Below are 21,894 nucleotides of genomic sequence, written 5' to 3'. Positions count from 1 at the left end.
ATTGCCCAACCTTCCTTCCAAGGAGTGGCTGGTGGGTTTGAACCGCCAGCCTTCTGGTTAGCAGTCAAGTGCCTTAGCCACTATGCTACCAGAAAAATCAGTATAGCAATTCCTTAAAAAATTGGAATTAGAAATACCATTTGATCCAGCAATCCCGTTACTAGGTATATATCCAGAAGAAATGAATGCCAGGACACAAACAGGTATGTGCACACCCACGTTCACTGCAGCACTATTCACAATAGCAAAGAGGTGGAAACAACCTATGTGCCCATCAACACAAGAATGGATAATGAAACTATGGCACATACACACAATGGAGTATTATGCAACCCTAAAGAAAAATGTAGAATCTGCAGAACACTACATAATATGGATGAACTGGAAGGACATTATGCTGGGTGATCTAAGTCAATCACAGAAGGACAAATACTGTATTAGTTCACTATTGTAAAAAGTCAAGGAAAGGTTTATACATGGAAGGAAACTTTCTTTGTTGGTTATCAGATATGGGAGGGGTGAGGAAGGAACATTGCTAGAAAGGTGGAGTCAAGTATTGATTTGGGTGAAGGGAAGGGCAATGTACTAAAAGTGAGTGATCAACACAGTGGCACTGAGGAAGAGGAAGACACAGAGAGGGACACAAGAGGCACAGACAACAAAGATAAAGCCTTTTTACATAGCATGTTGTCAATGGTAACAAACATTAATCTACAAGTAAATAGATGGGTAGACAGGTTGAATGATCAGGGAAAAGGGAGTATACCCATGACCATATATAAGGTTGGCACATGATATTTCTACATACGTATTTGTATATGCTATTAGAATGTCCAAATATGTAATAGAGCTAACAAGGCACAAAGTTACGTTAACTCCTTGGCCACAGCCAACCACCCTGCAGGAGCAAATAGTTGGACCTGTGGGCTCAGGACCATGGTCACAGGGGATATCAAGCTCAGGTGGCATAACATACTACACAAAAACATTTTTCTACATCCTACTTTGGTGAGTAGCAACCACATTCTTGAAAGCTTTCAAGTGACCATCTAGATGCAACAACATGTCTCTCCTTGTCTGGAGCAAAGAAGAATGAAGAAAACAAAGATGCATGGAGACAATTAATCCAAGGGACTAGGAGATCATGCAATCCTCAGCCTATATGCCCATGAGACCAGAAGAACTAGATGGTGCCTGGCTACCATGGTCAACCACTCAGAAAGGGATCAGTGCAGGAAATCTTGGATAGAGTAGGAGAACAATGTGAAACAAAACTCAAAACCTCAAAAGAAGATCAGGTTTACTGGTCTCATAGAGCCCAGTGGATCCCCCGACACTATGGCCCCTAGTTACTCTTCAGGTCTGGAATAGCAGACAGACATACAGGATGAACATTTACATCTGGTAGATACGCTCCTTAGAGCAATCAATCCTGGGAGAACAGAAAGACAGTGTTTGCACAGGGAGATAGCTCGGGGCAGGAATGCATTGGAAAGAGAACACAGGGAAGAGTTAAGTACAGGGAGGAAGTAGAAAGAGAGCAGTTACATTGTGGGGAATTGCAGTCAATGTCATGAAACAAAATGTGCATGAACTGATATACAGAAAATAATTTGCTCTGTAAATTTCCACCCAAATTCCAATAAGAATTTAGAAAAATATAAAAATATTGGATTAAGACTGTATTTTAAAATGCAAGTTAAAATCATGAAATATTGACAAAACCTCAAAAAAAAAGAAAAAGTGCTCAAGGGTAAAGGAAGCAAAGGCCACCCAGTGAAGCACTGTCATTATTAGCAACACTACTGACTCATCTGAAAATTAAACAGCTTATTCCATTGGAAAAAAAAATCTTAAAAATGGAATATGGTTATAAATAAATGATCTGATGTCATTTCATAATTAAAAGTGCTTCTGACCAAAGAAGTGGCTCCCACGACTTCTGGTGGCTCTTTCTATTAAGAGAAAAAATGTGAGGGAGAAGCATGGCAGGTAGGTCAATGTTTTGCTAGGCTGAGATGGAATCTAGACGTGAGTCGACTTGCCCTGTGGGAATGTCCAATAGAATTTAAAAGCAAAGTGACCAGAAAATAACAGGCAGAGCATCACCACACCTGACTTCCAACATGCAGCACTCACTATAGTGAGACAACCCCAGTAGAAAAGGCTTTGGAGCGGGAACAAAAATAAGGAAGAAGACATCAAGACACAAGAGTTACAGATGAGAAATTGAGAGCACATGGTTTGTAAAACAGTTTGCAAGATACCATATAAATACAATATTGGCAGCCCTCCCCACAAACCCCCTCTGATGCCGTGTGTGTCCTGGCTGTTTACCTTGTAAAGCTTTGAAGCCCTGCAGAGGCACTCTAGAAGATCCTGTCACAAACTGAAGTAACCGTGCTCGTCGCTCTTCATCAAAAGACTCCACAGCTTTCCAGAACCACTTTACGACGTTGCTGTCCGGAGTACAGTGTTTTAACCGGGTGTTTACCTTCCAATCATTAACATCTATCTTCCCAAGGCCACAAATAATGAGCTGTTAAGATATTGCACAAATTATGAGCCTCAAAATTTTATATTTTTAGATTTGCAGTGTGGGCTCTCATAGCAGTTCTTAATCAAAGGTGACCATCAAAATCCTTTGGACAGCTTTTCAAAATGACACACCTGGTCTATGCTCAGAGATTTTAATTCTGTCAGTCTGTGGTGAGAATAAGGATCTGTACTTCCCCCACCCGTATTACATGGTTTTCATTTGGAACCATATAAATGTCTTTACATAACAGCAAAACAGTTTAAATTAATATATTGTAACATAGTAGGAACTCAGTAAATGTTCACTTTCTTCCAAGAATAAGGATCTATATTTTAAAAAGCTCCACAGATAACTACTCTCTGTGGGTTCCTTACCTAGCATTTGGGAAGCACAATTGTGGGTGGACAGGACAAGCTGACAAGCTGTAATTTCATAATAAAATCCTAAAATTTTTTTAAAAAATAATCAATGGACAGAAACTGAGTCCCAGACAGTCAATACAGTCTCTTTGAGCTTTCCTTGTACTGGGTCAATGCTTATCAAGCTTTGTGATTTGGCAGTTCAGCGTACCTCTCTTGGGCTCACTTCCTCTGCTGGCATCTGGCAGGTACATCTATGCCACTACATGCTGTGAAAGCACAGGCAGGCACACAAGACACTATGTTGCATAACTGAGTTAATATAATCTGCCTGATAACCTTAAAACTGTGTCCAAGTATGAAATACACTAGTGTCCTGACAGAGCTCTTCTTGGTATCCTACAGCAGGGTCATTATAGATATACCCCTTGATACTATTAATAGTCATAGCTCCTCAGGGTCCTAGACTAACTAATCTTACTAACATGTTTATATGATAACAGTGAATTAATTATAGTGTATGAAATAGAACATAATGTAACTTGCAAATCCTAGATTTTAAAATTAATTTTGTTAATCCAATTTAACACTAAAATAATGTGTATATATTTTTAATAAAAACTTGAATGATTTCATGAGCAGTAAGAACTATATAATAAATCCTAACTCTATTGAATAAAACCTCCAACCAAGTATCTACAGGGTTCTGAAGAGATTAGTGAATCAATGTCACACTGAACATGAAGTTATCCAAATAGGATTATGGACATATTTATAACACAAAAGATATCTTCGAAACTCTTTTCTCCACCAAACCAAACAACCAAACTCACTGGCGTCGAGTTGGATCCAACTCATAGTGACCCCTCCTTGGGTTTCCAAGGTGGTATCACTATGGAAGTAGATTGCCCAACCTCCTTCTGAGGAGTAAGCTGGTGGGTTGGAACTGCCAGCCTTCTGATTAGTAAGCACTACGTCACCAGAGCTCCCTCTTTTCTTGGAGTGGCAATTATAAGGCCAGATTCCTCATTCATTGTATAAAGAGATGAAAATGTATTACGTTTCAACTTTATTGCCATTCCTGTTAAGTTTCTCCTCCTCTTTCTCACCACTTTCTTCTAGCCATTTCACTACTGAATAATTCAACTACAAAAGGAATAGGGGATGGTACTGAGCCAAGCCAATTTTTTAGGTTCGTTAACAAGTTTGTTAACAGATTTAGTTAAAAAGGAGATTGAAGGTAATGGATAAACTCATGTTTTACATTATTGTATTTATCCTAACACTAAGTAAATTTGGAACATTTAGTGGCATAAAATTTCATTATTTTTTCAAATGAGTTCACTGGAAATTTGTTGAAGGACTTAATTATAAAACCAGTTTTGTTGAAAACCAACTTCAAATGAGAAAAAATGATCAGCCCTTTAGTATAGCCACTGTTAGTAAATGAATATTAATATATGAAGAATTTTTAGGATGTTTACAGTTTGTCCTAATTAAATTATTTCCTCTATGAAGGAGCTCTGGTAGCGTTGTGCCTAAGGCACGTGACTGCTAAACAGAAGGCTGGCGGTTCAAACCCACCAGCCACTCCTCAGAAGGAAGATGGGGCAATCTACTTCTGTAGTGATACTGCCTCGGAAACCCAAAGAGGGGTTGCTATGAGTCGGAGTCGACTCGACGGCACATAACAACAACATGATCATGTTAGGAGCTCTGGTAGCATAGTGCCTAAGGCACTTGACTGCTAACAAGAAGGCTGGCGGTTCAAACCCACTAGCCACTCCTTGGAGGGAAGATGGGGCAATCCACTTCCGTAGTGATACTGCCTTGGAAACCCAAGGAGGGGTCGCTATGAGTCAGGTCTGACTCGATGGCACATTAACAACAACAACAACATGATCATGTTGACCAAATGCTTTCTTTCAAATCTAAGTATAAAATCAAATGAGCCTGGGACTTTATCTAAATAAATTCCAGTACAGGGGAGATCAATTAATAACGTTTTATATAACTAAATAAATTGGGAAGACCATGCACACAGAAATGAAATCTGTTTAAAGGACAACATGGACAAATTAAAGAAATAACGACTTTTATTTGTTCCACTACATGCTATCCTAACATTAATGCACTGACCTCTAACTCCTTCTCATCAAATGTCTTCAGCAGATGCTGTGGGATCACTTCATTAAATCCTTTCTGCAGAGCCAGGAATTGAGCCTCAATGCCTCTCAAAAATCTCCAGTTCACATAGAGCCTGCAAAAATTGGGCAAAGGTTTCATATGATCACCTGTATTCTGATTTAGTAATTATTATGAACTTCTACCTCAGCAACATTGTACTTTACAGGCATCTAGCATTAAAAATCTCTTATTAATGGGACTAAGTGGATCCTGAGCGATGAGGGAGCTCAATACAGTTCAAAAGTGGAACCTCTACTAACAAAAGCAGCATAAATAAGGCAACGCTTCAAATCAGAGAAACTGGTGGTAAACTTCTAGTTTACTAGTACGTAGATGGGTCTATACACAAATACCGTACGGATAAGCCAAAAACCAAGCCCCCTGCCATTGAGTTGATACCAACTAATAGCAACCTCCACTGGGTTTCCAAGGCTGTAAATGTTTACTGAAGTAGATTGCCTCATCTTCCTCCCAGAGAGCAGCTTGTGGGTTTGAACCAGCAAGCTTCTAGTTAGCAGAAAAATGCCTGACCCACTATGCCACCGGAGCTCCTTATGTGTATAGACTATCATTAATTAGTTCAGTATCCATGTATTCCATGTATAAGGTGATAAAATATTCCTATCCAGTTAAAATCTTGATGACATTTCTTTCTAAACTTATATTGTACAAAGCCAATAACCAGAGGGAAGGCGCTCATGTAACAGAGCACGAAAGTACTTCTGTAACCCTACCTGTGGCAGCTACACTGTCAATGGCCCTGATGACGCTGCCTCCTGGTTTTCATGTCTTTCTACAGGCCCTCCCACACTGATTGGGGCTGGCATGAGACTCATTTTAACCAAAAGCATGTACCAGAAGTGACGTTTGCCAGTTCCACTTTGAGGCCTAATGAAGATTTGATAGCTTTTGCTTTTGAGCTCTGTGAAGTCAGCTACCCCATTAGTCTCATTATTTTCTGGGGAGACAGGGGCCGTGGAGAGAGGAAGAGACCCCTGATACCACATGAGGAGAACCGAGGAACTAAGCCAACAATGAGAATTGAAGCCCCAGACAGAGATCCCAGTTGACCCATTCCAGCCAGCCGCCAGCCGTCTGAGCCATCATTTGAGATACCAGATATGAGTGATGAGGCCATCTGAACATTTTAGTCCCAGAAGACATCAGTTAGAGTAATGATGTGCCATCCTTGTTGTTGTCTATCCAAGTTACTGACCCACAAAATTATGAGAAATAGTGTTCTAAGCTGTTAGGTTCTTCGGTAACCTATGTTGTAGCAGTAAGTAACACTACCTAAAAATGTTTTTCTCTTATGGCTACTCTAGCGTATACGAATAAATTCTCAGCTTTGAGAACACAGATGTATTTACCTGACATATTCTTTTTTATTTTCTTCAGTTACAGGGATACTTTTGCCATTTGGTTTAAGTTCATGCTGAATAATTTCACCATATGCATTATGTTCAACACAGAAAGTGTGGTCCAAGACACCTGTGATATCATTCTCACTAAGACAAAAAAGAAGAAGAAGAAGAAGAAGAGATACTTAACTGGAAAACCTAAAATACAGTTCCTATAGACATATTAATTGGTGAGAGACAGAACTAAAATAAGTTTCTTGATATGACAAATGTAAGGCTGGATACTAGTTCTTATGCTATCATACCACCTGGTTCTTGGGCAGAAAAATCAAATAATTTTAACTACCATGAACACTGGAAACACTTTACTTCCTGAATAATTAGAAAGAGCCCAGCCCAAGCTGGACTTTGTTAGAACCACCAATTTAGAGAAATTTACATTACGGTGCTCATTTAGGCAATAGGTTCCACTTGAAAATGGGTTATCTCCCAGTGACCATACATTTGAGTATCCCCAGTGAGAAAGCTACTTGTGTGTTTTGTGAAACAAGTATCACCAGTATCTTTATCAACTAACCACCTCTTGAAAAGCAGAACCAGTTTTTACCGATGCCCTTCTAAAAGTCTGGTTTCAAAATCACTTTATTAAAGGCAATGGCAGCAGGAACTTGTTATTTAACATGTGCAGTGTTGGAAGAGAACTTGTCCACTTTCATTAGTACTTTTTCAAACAGAGTACATTAGATTTTTTCCTTTGAAAAGTAATACCACTAACTTATAACCACTCTTAATATTTTCTGTGCATAGTTTTTAAATTAAAAAACATACATCTGTTTTGTCTTCTTTAAAAACTCAAATGCTAATTATAATGAACAGATATAGAATTCAATACATACAGTATCCACACCAAACTGTTATGAAGATCAGGATCAACTAATTCCATGTCATCCAAAGTAATTGACTTCCCAAGCAACTGTTTATAAAAAGGCAATGTGAAACCACCATCAATATAATGTCCATGAAATACAGCCATTCCCATTATCCGGCCAACAAAGTGGAAATAGGATAAATGCTCCTGAAATTGAAAAGAGTTTATATAAATACTCAATTTAGAAACTATCCAGAGAATTTTTAATAAAAATTAAATATTTAAGCAAAGTTAATCTTTTCTTTCTTTTTTTTTTAAATAAGCAGCAGCTAAATTATGCATCAATTTACAACTATTTCAACAGAATAGGGTATCAAAGCTCAATGATCACTATGGAGTATTTCTATAGGACATGTTTCAAGATTTTCTACATCTGTATAAAATATTACACAAGAGTCAAGGCTCTCTCAAACGGCACAGGCACTTTGTAAAAGTTACCTTTAGAAATTAAGTCTAAACTACAGACCTACTGCACACAAACACACACTGCCATTGAGTCGAACCCGACTCACAGCGACCCCTCCTTGGGTTTACAAGGCAGTATCACTATGGAAGGAGATCGTCCCATCTTTCTTCTGAGGAGTGGCTGGTGGGTACGAACTGCCAGCCTTCTGGTTAGCAGTCAGGTGCCTTAGGCGCTACGCCACCAGAGCTCCCAGACCCACTGCAGCTTCATTAATCACTCACAGACACCTGTTCTCTTCTCTGCTCAGCTCCTGCTGAGTCTTTTAGAGTCCTGGCTCTCTCATGGGAAAAGGAAGCTTCCAATACTAAAGCCCCTTCCCACTTCCTTAAGCTGACCAGAAGGTGAACCTCAAAACATCACAACTTAAGAGAACAGATTTGGTGTCAGTCCTGGATTAGAATCCTGATTCTGCCCTAAATAGTTATACCTGGGCAAATAACCCTGTAAGACTAATTTCCCACATCTAGGAAAACAAAGTAATAATAGCATCTAAAAATGGTCTCTGTAAGGAGTACTATGAGATGATGAAACCTACTAGTATACTAAGCACTCAACAGTTATGAGCTGTTACTACTGGCAGTGGTCGTAATGGGACCCTCAAGCAGAACCTTCACCCCAAAATCATCACTTTATAAAGAATTCCCTGCAATGAATCTAACATTTCTACCATTTCTGGATGTATTTCCTTTTTTCCTTATAGATTGCTTTGTTAGATGTTTGTATTCAGAAATTCTTTTACTTCTCTATTTGATAATCTCTAAGCTTATCTCTAAACTTCACTTTTACCGTTTCCTTGTACATTTTATTGTACTCCCTTTTATCTTAAAAATAGCTTTTATTTCCTTTTTTAAAAGTAACATGTTTATCACATAATATTTAGAAAATACAAAGAACAGAAAAATCAGCCATAATCTACTATCCCAAGGTAACCACTTTTATTTGTACGAGTGAGCCCTTCCACATGTACACATATAAGTCACCAAAATTGTATTCTATTGTTTTATAACCTTCTTTTCACTTAACATGAACATCATGAACTACCACCTTTACAAGTCATTAACTATTATTTCACAACATCATTTTAGTGGTTTATAATATACCTGTGCTTGGAAGATAACAGAAATAACATAACAATAATACTAATAGTTGCTAACTTTTGTAAAGTGCATAATGATATACCAGAAACTGTGCTAAGTGCTTAATGTGCACAGTCCCATGTAATTTTCACAACTCTTCTCTGAGGTGCAAACTATATTTACTGTTATAAGCAATGATGAAAGTGAGGCTTAAAGGTCAATGAATGCTCCAGGTCACAAAGTAAGTGAAGGGACCAGGACATGATCCCATGTCTTTCTAATTCCAGAATCGATGCTCTTAACCATCTGTGTTATTCTGCTTCATGCCATAATTTAATAAATATTCATCCATGCTGTTACCAGTTGGCGTTACTATAAACAATGATGCAATAAACATCTCTTTATCCAAATTGTTGCACATATCCATTATCATTTTGTTGAGAAATTTTTCTAGAAGAATTGCTGAGTCAGAGTATGACTAGGATGAGATAATCAATTTCTATGTAATAAACTCATTGACATTTAAAAATTAAAAGCATTGACAATAAATTTTTTTTTAAAAAATGAAAAGCATTGTAGTCACATGTTAATTCACATCAACAGAACTACAAATCATACCGGATTAACTGCAGAATCAGGATTGATCTGCAATGTATAGATATCATCTCTTGAATACTGGAAAAGGCCATAGTACGGATTCAACATTTCATGGGATAAGAGATACAACCATTCTCTAGAAAACAAGATAATGAAAAGAACTTTTTTTTGTTAAGGAAGATATTTTATGAAGATTTGTCACTGATCAATTATTTTATCAAAGAATTTTTTAAATTAATACAACCACTTTTCACTTATCAACATAGTCAGGTTCCAAAGACTAGATCTTTGTGTGAAAACCAGTGTTATGTGAAAATGGAGGATGAACATATCAGATCACAAATGAAGGATAATGATTATCATTACGTAACTGACAAACCACTCGTAATTATGGTCCAGCCAAATTGACACATAACCTTAACCATCACAGCCAGAGGTACTTATGGCTCTCACCTTAGCGTTTGCTACTGCTAGATGTATATCATTAATGCACAAAATAGTCGGACAGATTTTTTTACTACTGTTATAAATGCAAAGTGTCAGATAGTGAGATAGTCAATGAGTAAGGAATAGGTATAAAAGGAAATAAAGCACTAACTATAGTTATGTGGGATTACACCAAAAAATATCTATTATGCCAAAATATCAAATGAAAATTCTTGTATTATATTGAAGTCACTTCTCACTCAACTTTAGGGTAATTTTATTGAACTTTGGCATCACAGAGTATAAGGCTACTTACTATCCAGCAGCCCTAACTAACAATTCATTAGATGCTGTAGCCCATCGTCTTGTTACTTTAAACTGCTAAATAAATTAGTAATCCATGATAAACATAACATAAAAGGAAGAATATAGCTTTATTTTAAAATGTCCACATGATCGCTACAACCCACATCCACTCCTATGATGGCAGAATTATACTCGCAGTATATATATATATACTATGTATAGCATTACTTTACTCTCACCCTTTGGAGAGGAGTGTGTTTTGTTAGTTATTTTAGTAAAGAAAATTTCACTATCATGTCATCATTTTTTTAAGCTCTTTATTGTGATTTGAGTGAAAGTTATGTCATCATCTTTTATTGCGTATCACCAAAATAAAAATTCTAAGTGGTCAGAGATTCCACGTAGACTGGTACACATGTCGACACAAGCGTAAGGTTGTACTCTACAGGAATGCTCAGACCACTTCTTGTACATCAATGTTTTTAAAACCTCATAATAAGTACTAGTATTGCTTCAAACTTATTAAATACATCATATTTTTCAGTATAGAAGAAAACATGTTATTCATGGCTTTGTAAAACAGGAAAAAAATTATTAGTCTAGGATTTAGGAGATGCAGTTTTAGTCTCAACTCTTATTCTGCAGCTAGAAACAGTTATTTAAATACGTCTTGAATATTTTAGTTTAAACAAATTAAATACATTTTTAGCAAATGCCGTGGAATACTATTAACAACTAGTTAAAGGAAAATACCTCTTAAGATTTTCTTTTAACTTTTAAAAAGTGTGACTTGGGTGCAATTTTACACAAGAGATTCATTTTACACTCAACAGTTCATACACATTTTGTTTCATGATACTAATTACAATCCCCACAATGTAACAGCTCTCTTCTAGCCTCCTCCTTGTGGTTACTCCTTCCCTGTGTCCTTCTTACCTATGTGTTCCTGCCTGAAGCTTTCTCCCTATGCAAATGCTGCCCTTCTGATCTCCCATGGTTGACTGTTATGAGTCAATCTCCCCAGTGTACTTGTTTAGCTTGAAAAACTCTACAGATTTTTTTAAAAAGTAAAATCTCCACACAAACAACCCTCCCAACACACACAGCACTCATCTGACATATCCTGTATGCTTTTCATGAGTATGTGTGTGTGCTTTAAAGAAAATCCAAATTTTTGTTTTCTTTCACCAAGAATTTAGTACATAAGAGCGGACCCACCTGCTCTTGGATTCTACCACAGAATAAAGTTCAGAAAAAGTAGTTTACTGTCACATTCGATTTAATTTGCCCAAGCTGAACTCATAAAGTTAAAAAAAAAATTTTTTTTAATAAAAAACTGACTCTTTATGTGGCCACCATTATAGTATTATTATGTCACTTAGATACCATCAGCAGATAATTACAAATTTCCAAAAAGCATTAAAAATCTCCATTGAGTCAGTCTCTACTCATAGCGACCTCTCCTTGGGTTTCTGAAGTGTTATCTCTACAGAAGTAGATTGCCCAATCTTCCTTCCGAGGAGAGGCTGGTGGGTTTGAACCACCAGCCTTCTGGTTAGCAGTCAGATGAATTCAGAGTAATGCTAAAAAGAAATAATGGGACTTAATGAAACAAATTTACTTCAGGTGATATTCGTGGGACTTACTGTGAAGGTCCTTAGAACATTTTAATACAGGGAAGCTATAATGTGTCTACCCCATTTATACAAATTCAAATTGATTTCTCTGGTAGAGAAAAATAAAAAATACACACATAAAAATATAAATGTGAGTGTGTGTCTAAAATTCAAACAACACTTTTTAAGTGTTCTTTTCCCCCATGGTATATAAACATTTTCAAACACACGGACCATTTTGAACAAGGTTAAGAAGCATGGCAGTGTAAGCAACTGGATGCAATAATGAGTTTAAATTCTTGTGTTGTTGGGTACTGCTGCGACCCTTCTAACTCACAGTGACCCTTTAAGACAGAGTAGAACTGCTCCATAGAGTTTTCTAGCCTGTAATCTTGACAGGAGCAGACCGCCACGTCTTTTCTCCCAAAGAGTTGCTGGAGTGTTTGAACCACCAACATTTCAGTTAGCCATTGAGCACTTAACCTTTATCACACCACCAGGGCTCCTTCAGTTTAAATTACATATCTATCATTAAAGTCTCAACATAAAGAAAACAAAAATCCTCAAAACTGGACCAATAAGCAACATCATGATAAACAGAAAATACTGAAGTTGTTAAAGATTTCATTTTACTTGGATCCAGAATCAACACCTGTGGAAGCAACATCAAGAAATAAAACTATGTATTACATTGGACAAATCTGCTGCAAAAGACTCTTTAACAAACAATATTAGAAAACAAAGATGTCATTTTGAGGACTAAAATGTGCCTGACCCAAGCCATGGTATTTTCAATTGTTTCATATGCATGCGAAAGCTGGACAATGAATAAGGAAGACCAAAGAAGAGGTGATGCATTTGAATTATGATGTTCATGAAGAGTATTGAATTCTTGATATAGATAGCAAGAAGAATGAGCAAATCGGTCTTGGAAGAAGTACAGCCAGAATTAGAAGCAAGAATGGCAACACTTTCTCTTAGGTACTTAGGATATTATCAGGAAGAACCTAGAGAAAGACATCATGCTTGGTAAGGTATACACACAAACACACTGCTGTCGAGTCGGACCCAACTCATAGCGACCCCTCCTTGGGTTTCCGAGGTGGTATCACTATGGAAGTAGATTGCCCAACCTTCCTTCTGAGGAGTGGCTGGTGGGTCTGAACTGCCAGCCTTCTGGTTAGCAGTCAAGTGCCTTAGGCACTACGCCACCAGTGCTCCCTTGGTAAGGTATACAGGGTGAGTGAAAAAGAGGAAGATCCTCAACGAGCCAGACGGACACTATGGCTGCAACAACGTGCTCAGACACAGCAACGATCATGAGGATGACACAGACCGGGAAGTGTTGTTCTTTTGAACATGGTGTCACTGTGAATCAGAACTGAGTTGATGGCACCTAACAACAACAACAAAGACTCAAGATGGTTTCTGACAACATGAAGCAGCGAGAACAACACATGCTGAAGAAGAGAGATAGATGAGGTTCAACAGTTTTAAATGATGAACAAGTCTTTACCTGGCAACCCCTCCATAGTCAAGGCCTTCTTCTCCACGAAATTTTATCATTAATCGCTTCCACAAATCTTTCGGTCTCATTTTCATGACTTGTCGATACGATTCCTGAAAAATTTTAAATATTCTATCATTACTAGGTGTTTTAAATCTATGATTTAAACTCTCCCTCCACTCCATCCACAAAACCTAGGTTTATTTAAATGAGGTGAAATTTGTTTAATAACTGAATCAATGTATAAACTCCAAATGTTACCGACTTCATGGAACTTTTAAAAACAAAATGGATATAGTTTAATGCAAATGAAATACTGTATAAAAATCCTGCTAGTCCCAAAACCCCTTATTTGAGTTCTCGAATCATAGCAGTGGTTCTACTCACATATTAAAGAAAAAATCTGAAAGAAATAGATTCTTAAAAATTGATTTACCTAATTTTAGATCATAGGCACCAACAGAAAGCAAAGAGAAGAGAAAGTTTCAAAAGAATACAAATTATCATTAATGTGAACCTTCATTAAATTGACAACTTTTGTATCATTTTTAAATACAAACAAGGCCAGAACTGTTCTCAGAGACAGAAGTTCATCCTTCGGGACTGCCATGTCCCAATACCTTTGCCCTAATGCTCTAATTAGGGAACCTGCCTTTGACCTCGGCCACTATTACGCAAGAATGGTGAAGATGGCAGTAGGCCGTAAGCCGAAGATGAAAAGTTACTACTGGAAGGAAAATTTTCAGTCAATTGAGGAAGCAGCCCACAGTCATAAACAAAGTGATTTTCTGATTTAAGAGTCCTTTCCCTTTCAGAAGAATTAGAAACTAATGGATGGATAATATTTACAGTCTTAACATTTATTAATAAGCATTTGCAACGCAGAGACCAAGCTGAACCACCCAGAATATCTCACACTCTTCATCCCGTGTCAATGTTTATCTATATGTTAAATCTCTTCAACATTATTGCCTTTATTGTTCACAATTAAAAATGAAATTGAGAACCTTTTCATTTTAAAGGGATATGAGTCTCAAAAGGTATCCCTGGAAAAGAAAGAGTAATACAATAGTCAATTTTTCTCTATTTTAGAATAAGACTAGTAAGTTTACCTCAAAAATTTCCTCCCTGGAAACCTCAATGCGGCAGTGGCCAGCCTGAGGCTGTTGCTGAGAAAGTTCTTGCCGCAAAATTTTGAGCTTCTGAACCAGGTCTCGCTTGTACCTCGGGACTGTCAGACACTCTGTGTCATCAGGGCATAATGATACCACTTGCTGCTGCTGTTGGTCTTTCAACTGGTTCTGCCGGCTAGAAGTAGAAAGAGATATTAATAGTGTTTTTTAAAAAATGGATTGCAACCGCATATTTTAAAATAGTATCCTACTATAAAACAAGACTAGCTATATCACTTTCCAAGCCTTACTAGGACGTATGCTTGACTTGACTTTTATGGCAATGATAAACCAGCTCCAAAGGTTCTTTCTCTTATTACTTACGAACCTATGGTATTGGATAATGGATTATTATCCACAAAGCTTTACACAGCTGCTAGAAACAACTGTCTGAAATAACATTTCTATTCTCCACTGCACAGTTTACCTTCACTCATGTTAAAATTCATACTTATGCCAAACACTGTGCCCGTTATCTAGGGTTTGCTCTAAATGTCCTGCCTAGAAAAGACAAAGAAGAGTTTCAACCAGCAGCTGGGAGCTAAACAAGCTCTTCAAACTACAGATACACAGTTTTCTATAAATAGATGTATACAATCCCCCAAATACATCAAAAACATTAACAGTAAGAAATAATAAAATTAAATAAAATAGGAGATATTAATAATAATAATGCCTTTCCCAGATATATTTTTACTCTCCAGGTATAAAATACTTAAGTTGTTTAAAAAAGAACCCTATACAAGGTACTACTTAATTCCAAATAAGCTGTCAGGAAAGGAGAAGTTTCTTAATTCACTGGTGATGTCTATGCAGTCACTGAGTGACACAGTTTGAGTTTAAATTAATTTTACACATCACAGACAAGAACAAAACCTCCTAATCTAAAGGTAAATGCCTAACAGTAGTTATGATAAAATGCACAAAAATAACTTTCATATCATTAACATATCCAAACTTACTTCATATACAGTACCACAAGTCAAGTTTCTTTCTTACCATGTCAAGTTTTATACCTAAAACAGTATTATCTTAGAGATGACCACACAGAGAAAATATAGTTTTGATGAAAATCACTATTAACTACTCTTGTAAACATTGTAATAATTTTTTTAAAAAGTGTTACTTTTTAGCCATAACCAAACACCTCAAAGGAATGAGTCACTGGGCAAGGGGGCTCAGGATCATAGTCTCTGGGGACACTAAGATCAACTGGCATAACATAGTCTACAAAGATAATGCTCTACATCCCACTTTGGAGAGGAGCAACATAAAAGTTTGTGAGCAGCCACCTAACATTCAATTATTGGTCTCTCCCTGTCTGGAGCAAAGAAGAGTGAAGAAAAAGACACAAGGAAACATAGTCCAAAGAACTAATGGACCATGTGAACTCCAGCCTCCATGATCCTGAGACCAGAAGAACTAAATGGTATCAGGCTACCACTGCTGACCATTCTGAAAGGAATCACAATAGGAGGTCCTGGATATGGTGAGGGGAAAATATGAGACAAAATTCAAAATAATAAAAATCACTGGGCTTACTTGTCTGGTAGAGACTGGTGGAACCCCTGAGATTATGGCCCTTAGATACTCTTTGTTCTGGTTCCCTAGTGCCGCTCTGACAAGAAATATACCACAAATGGGACGGCCTTAACAAATAGGAGTTTATTCTTACAATTTGGAGGCTTTAAGTTCAAGTTCAAAGTACCAGGCTCTAGGGGCTGGGTGAAAGCCCCTCAACCTTGGAGTCCAGCTCTGCCTCCTGCTCCCGGCCAACTGGAGTAAGAGGTGTTTCTTCACTCAAACAGCTGCTGGCTGCTGAGGCTGGAAGCCCCAGAGTTGACAAGTAAAAAGGCACAGTCCCGATGTCACCAAACCACATGGCAGGCCATTAACTTAACTCCACTGTAAGTCCCAAGGTCGGCAGAGCATAGCAGGCTGCTGAGCAACGACATGGCTACATGCAGGGTCCAAGTGTACCATAGGCTAGAGACCATTCTCAAAGTTTCTCCTTATATACAGGAAGCAGACCACACACCCAAAGGCAGCTACTCAGCTGCTCCCAGTAGATTCCACCATGGAGGTGATTACCAGTCTCATCACGGGGAATACTACATCCAGCTGCCCAGCTACTCAACCAGGCCTAGCCAAGCTGATATACAAACATAACCATCACACCCTTCAACACTGGAACTAAACACATTCCTCTGGCTCAACTTTCAGCCAAACATAAGTCTGTAAAGTGAACAATAACACCAGGAAGGTATGCATACAACCATACGAAATCAAAAGGGCAGCATTTGCCCAGGGATAAAGCTATGAAGGCAGGAAGGGGTAGGAAAGAATAAAAGGAAATGATAAACACAGGGAGGAAGTGGAAGAGTGCTATTACACTATGGGGACTGCATGAATGTCATAAAATAAAATGTGCATGAATTTTTGAATGGAAAACCAATTTGCTCTGTATACTTTCACCCAAATCACAACTTAAAAAAAAAAAGTATTATGAAACCCAAAACCAAACCCCTAAACAGAACCAAAACAATGGAATATTATATAGAACACTCCATAAACACTCCATCAACAACTGTATACACCTGTGCAAGAATATAAAGTTGGATATACCTCACACCCGATAAAAATATGAATGTTAGACCTCAATGTAAAACTGAAAACTCTAAACCATCGAAACACAGGAGAAAATTTTTATGACCTAATTTAGACAATGATTTCTTGGATATAACACCAAAAGGACAATCTATAAAAAGAACAAGTGGATGAATTGAAATTCATGAAAATCTAAAGATGTCTTCTGCTCTTCAAAAAGTATTGTTATAAGGGAAAAAAAAAGGAAAGCTATAAATTGGGAGAAAATCTTTGCAAAGTATAGATCTGATAAAGGTTTTAAATCTAGAACTCTCAAAATTCAACAATAAAAAAACAACTCAATTTAAAAAAGGGCAAAAAATTTTATCAAAGAAGACATAAAACTGGCAAGGAAGCACATGAAGAGATGCTTAACACATCAGTCCTGAGTCACCAGGGAAACGCACATTAGAAGCTCAACGAGGTACCACTATACACCCAAGAGGAGATCGAAAACTAGTCAGATTAGCCACACCACATGTTTTCAAGGATATGGAACAACTGAACTGCCATACAATCATGTGGACGTTAAATGGTACAACTATTCTGAAAAAAAGCCTGGCAGTTTCTTTAAAAGTTAAACAGAAACGTAACATGAATTCAGTCATTCCACTGACTGTAAAATGGTGCAGTCAACATGGAAAACAGTTTGGTGCTTCCTTAGTAAGTTAAAAATAGAATTACCTTATGACCCAATAATTCCACTTCTGGAAATATACCCAATAGACCTGAAAGCAGGGACTCAGAAACATGAACACCAATGTAGGGTTTTTTTGATCCTTTTTTTTTTTTTTTTGTGAAACCCTTTTATTGACTTTTTACAATGGTGGTCTCATACAATATTTGTCCTTTTGTGATCGATTAATTTTACTCAGCAGTCCTCTAGGTTTATCCGTATTATGGTATGTTTCACAGATTTATCATTGTTTTTTAACATTGCATAATATTCCATTGAGTATTACACCACAGTTCCTTATTCTATTCCTCTGTTAGTGGGCATTTACATTGTTTCCATCTTTCTGCTATTATAAATAGTGCTATGATGAACATGAAACTGAAGTTTTTGAGGATTTCATTCTTGGAGTGACAATCAATGCCTGCGGAAGCTGCAAGTGAACACCAACGTTTATAGGAGCATATTCGCAATAGCCAAAAGGTGGAAACAATCTAAGTGTCCATCAATGGATAAATGAATTAAATTAAACGTGGTATATCCACACAATGGAAAAGTATGCAGTCATAAAGACAGATAAAATGTTGATGCATGCTACAATATTACACTAAGTGAAATAAGTCAAGACACAAAAGAACAAATATTGTATAATCCCACTTATGTGAAGTACCTTGAACAGGCAAATTCATAGAGACAGAAAATAGACTCAAGGGGCTGGGAGAAGAGGCAATAAAGCAGTTAGTATTTAATGGGTAGAGAGTTCCCATTTGGGATGTTAAAAAGATCTGGAAATAGGAGTGATGGTTACAGAACATTGTGAATATACTTAATGCCAATGAATTGTATACTCTAAAATGTTTTAAATGATTTAAAAAAAAAATCATTCTCACAGAAAAACTTGTCATACTTGTGTATAAAACTCTGCTCAACAAAAGGAATTTATCATTGAAATGGCATCCTATCCCATTTATCACAAAAGACATGTATTGTCTCTTCTTACTCCATTTTAACATGTATTGTTTAAAAACTTACTTTAAAACTAAATGCAAGTTAGCAGAGAGCCGAGGATCTGTAAACTGTGTTGTTCTGTTGTTATGGTCAACGAAATAAACTCTGCCTGTTGCAGTATTACGGATTTCCCATCCAGGAGGCAGTGGACCAAGCTCTTCACAATTGATGTTGCTAAGATCTCTGCAAAAACAAATATAAAATAAAAAATACCTCATTGCTGGGCCTGCTGAGCCAAGTTGGTGCAAATGACACAGAACAATTCCATGAAGTCTGAGAAAATGAATTGTTTAAGAAACCTGAGATGTTCAGCTGGAATCCTTAATTCCCAATGGCTTAACAAACATGAGTATTCAAAACCCAATCCGTAAATGGCTCAGAAAAACTTATCACACAGCCTACATTTTCAGTAAGAAAGTTCCTAGGGCTTTAATGCTATACAATTTTAAATGAACATAAAAGCGATCACTACATTTGCTACCATAAATTGTGCTTTAGTACTTGTTTGGACAGAAGATACTGTTTTAGAAGTTCCAGTTATATAAAGAATGAAATGTTTTCTAAAATTTCCCTTCACTTCTTTTTTTCTTTACTATACCACAAAATTTATGTAAATAAATGCCCACAGTGATTAACTATAAATAAAAGTAGAAATAAACTCTCCAAGGAAGCAAAACTGAAAATGTTATTGAAGTTACAAGCCTGAAAATAATCACACATTTTTAAAAGGATAATTTGCTTCATTTGGAATTTCAGAATCTGTAAAGCTAATAAATGAAGAACCTATTGAAGACACCTAAGAACAATCTAAGATTTACTGCTATAATAGAAAGAGCAAAAAGATATTTAATGGCCCAACAACCTTTGTTACTATACCATGCAAAGAAATTAAATAACATTATATTCTTTTCTTGGGAGCACTGGTGGTGTAGTGCCTAAGGCATCTGACTGCTAACCAGAAGGCTGGCGGTTCAAACCCACTAGCCACTCCTCGGAAGAAAGACTGGGCAATCTATTTCTGTAGTGATACTGCCTCAGAAACCGAAGGAGGGGTAGTTATGAGTCGGATCCAACTTGACGGCAATGAGTTTTTGAGTTTATAAATGAGATTTTATTAAGAAACACATAAAAGAACACTGTATACACTTATATAAGGTTAAAATAAAACTTTTTTAAAAAGAAAATCTAACCAGAAATCTCAAGGTACTACCCTTTTGTAAAGGGTGTATTTTATCCCAGGTCAACTTCCAAACTCCTGAAAGACCCATGTTCTTGCCTCTCTCTTTTTAGGAAGAAGCAGAAGTGAGAGGCTGGGAAGTGGAAGGGGTGATGCACTGGGACAGTACTACCGAGTTGGTAGGACTTTCTGTTAAATACCAAACAAAAATGACCATAAAGAGCCAAACCTTTACATATGCTGTTCTTGGAAGTTAAAGATTAAATAATCAAAAACCTCTTAGGCGAAATGGGTATTCAAATTTATGAGCAGCACTTACAATAGGTTCTTACCTAGGCACTCTTGGATCATGCCACGTGCTCACACCAGTCTGAGTATGTAAGAAATACACCTGACCTTGTTGCGTTGTCCTCTGTTCTGTAAAAATAATTTTTAAAAAATTATTAATAACATATTCAGGAAAGTCCAAATCAAAGATAGCCACTAAGAAGATATATTAATAGGGAAATTCTCCAAATTCCACACCTATTTTATTACAAAAAAAGTGTTTTATAATCACGTGTTCTGAACTCAGAACAATTTCCCCCTGAAACACTCTTCTTATAAATGGTGATGAAGATTACAGGTCAGCTATCCAAAAGCCAACTAATCTTAGGGACTCAAAGACTAAACATGTCCTGATGGAAAACAGAAAACAAGATTGTCACAATACCAGTAATTGGAAAGATGATGAAAAGATTAGGTTCCAAAGACCAGGTCATTATGCAAAAACGGAGGATGACCACGTCAAATCCCATAATGGAGGGTGACTTCAACATTATTTAAGTGCCAAATTACACCATTACATAACTGCCAAGCCACTGACAATCAGGGCTCAGCTAAGCTGACACACAACCTTAACTATCACAGCAAGCGTTATTCTCACTCACCCCTCAGCTTTTGTTACTGCCAGACGTATGTTGTTAATGCGCAAAATAGTCAGATTTTTTAACTATTGTAAATGCAAAACTGTTGGATAACAAGATAGACAATAAGTTGAGAAGTAGTGTCATGAACAGGCAGAGATGGAAAAATAACCAAGTTAGAAAGAGGAGGATGAGAGAGAATAGGTGTGTGCTGGGGAGAAAAAGCTACAGATGAAAGAAATGAAAGCCCTGAGAAGTAGGGAGCCAGAGAGAAGGGAAGGCATCCGTGTAAGAGCTTCTTCTATGATGCACCCTAAGTTGTTGTTGTTGTTTTTAAAGCAACAGATTTTCTTTACATAAAATCTAATGAAAATTTCCAATATATAAATGATAAAACTACTGTTAGTATTTATTAGTAGAAATCTAGTTTGTTTACAAATCTAAAAGTCAGTCAACTGAAACATTTAAGTTATAAGCAAAAAATATTTACAATAGGTTACAGATGACTGTTTCAATAATTTTACATGTCTATGCTTTGGTTGTTCAGAATTTTTAAAACTAAACCACATAAATATTGTACAAGTATAATGATCCCTAGGAGCTCTGGTGGTGTGGTGCCTAAGGCATCTGACTGCTAACCAGAAGACTGGCGGTTCAAACCCACCAGCCACTCCTCGGAAGGCAGGCTGGGCAATCTACTTCCATAGTGATACTGCCTTGGAAACCCAAGGAGGGGTTATTATGAGTTGGGTCACTGTTCCACGGCAGTGAGTTTGGTTTTTTAAGTAATGACCCCTACTCCAAAGAGCTTGGTTTATAATCTCAATTAAAGAGATTATGAAAGAAATAATTGTTGTTATGTTGTTATGTGCCGTCGAGTCGGCCCCGACTCATAGCGACCCCTCCTTGGGTTTCCGAGGCAGTATCACTATGGAAGTAGGATTG

The 21,894-nt window shown here is 37.2% G+C and overlaps 1 protein-coding gene across 1 annotated transcript in view; it reads right to left on the bottom strand.

Annotated features, from left to right (window-relative positions):
• SMURF2 (SMAD specific E3 ubiquitin protein ligase 2) overlaps positions 1-21,894 on the bottom strand; it is a 124,398-nt gene that overhangs the window by 9,697 nt on the left and 92,807 nt on the right. The window contains exons 10-18 of the mRNA XM_042783543.1: positions 20,377-20,461; positions 18,892-19,050; positions 14,481-14,676; positions 13,378-13,481; positions 9,535-9,649; positions 7,343-7,521; positions 6,456-6,593; positions 5,038-5,158; positions 2,338-2,539 (exon numbers count right to left, since the gene is read on the bottom strand). Coding sequence (XP_042639477.1) covers positions 2,338-2,539; positions 5,038-5,158; positions 6,456-6,593; positions 7,343-7,521; positions 9,535-9,649; positions 13,378-13,481; positions 14,481-14,676; positions 18,892-19,050; positions 20,377-20,461 — 1,299 coding nt within the window. The remainder of the gene's footprint in view (positions 1-2,337; positions 2,540-5,037; positions 5,159-6,455; positions 6,594-7,342; positions 7,522-9,534; positions 9,650-13,377; positions 13,482-14,480; positions 14,677-18,891; positions 19,051-20,376; positions 20,462-21,894) is intronic.

The sequence above is a fragment of the Orycteropus afer genome, unplaced genomic scaffold (assembly GCF_000298275.1).
Source record: "Orycteropus afer afer isolate SDZICR_OR568_19922 unplaced genomic scaffold, OryAfe1.0 scaffold00018, whole genome shotgun sequence".
NCBI classification, from domain to species: Eukaryota; Metazoa; Chordata; class Mammalia; order Tubulidentata; family Orycteropodidae; genus Orycteropus; species Orycteropus afer.
Note: the sequence above shows the minus strand (reverse complement) of the source record. Positions and strands in the feature narration are given on the sequence as shown.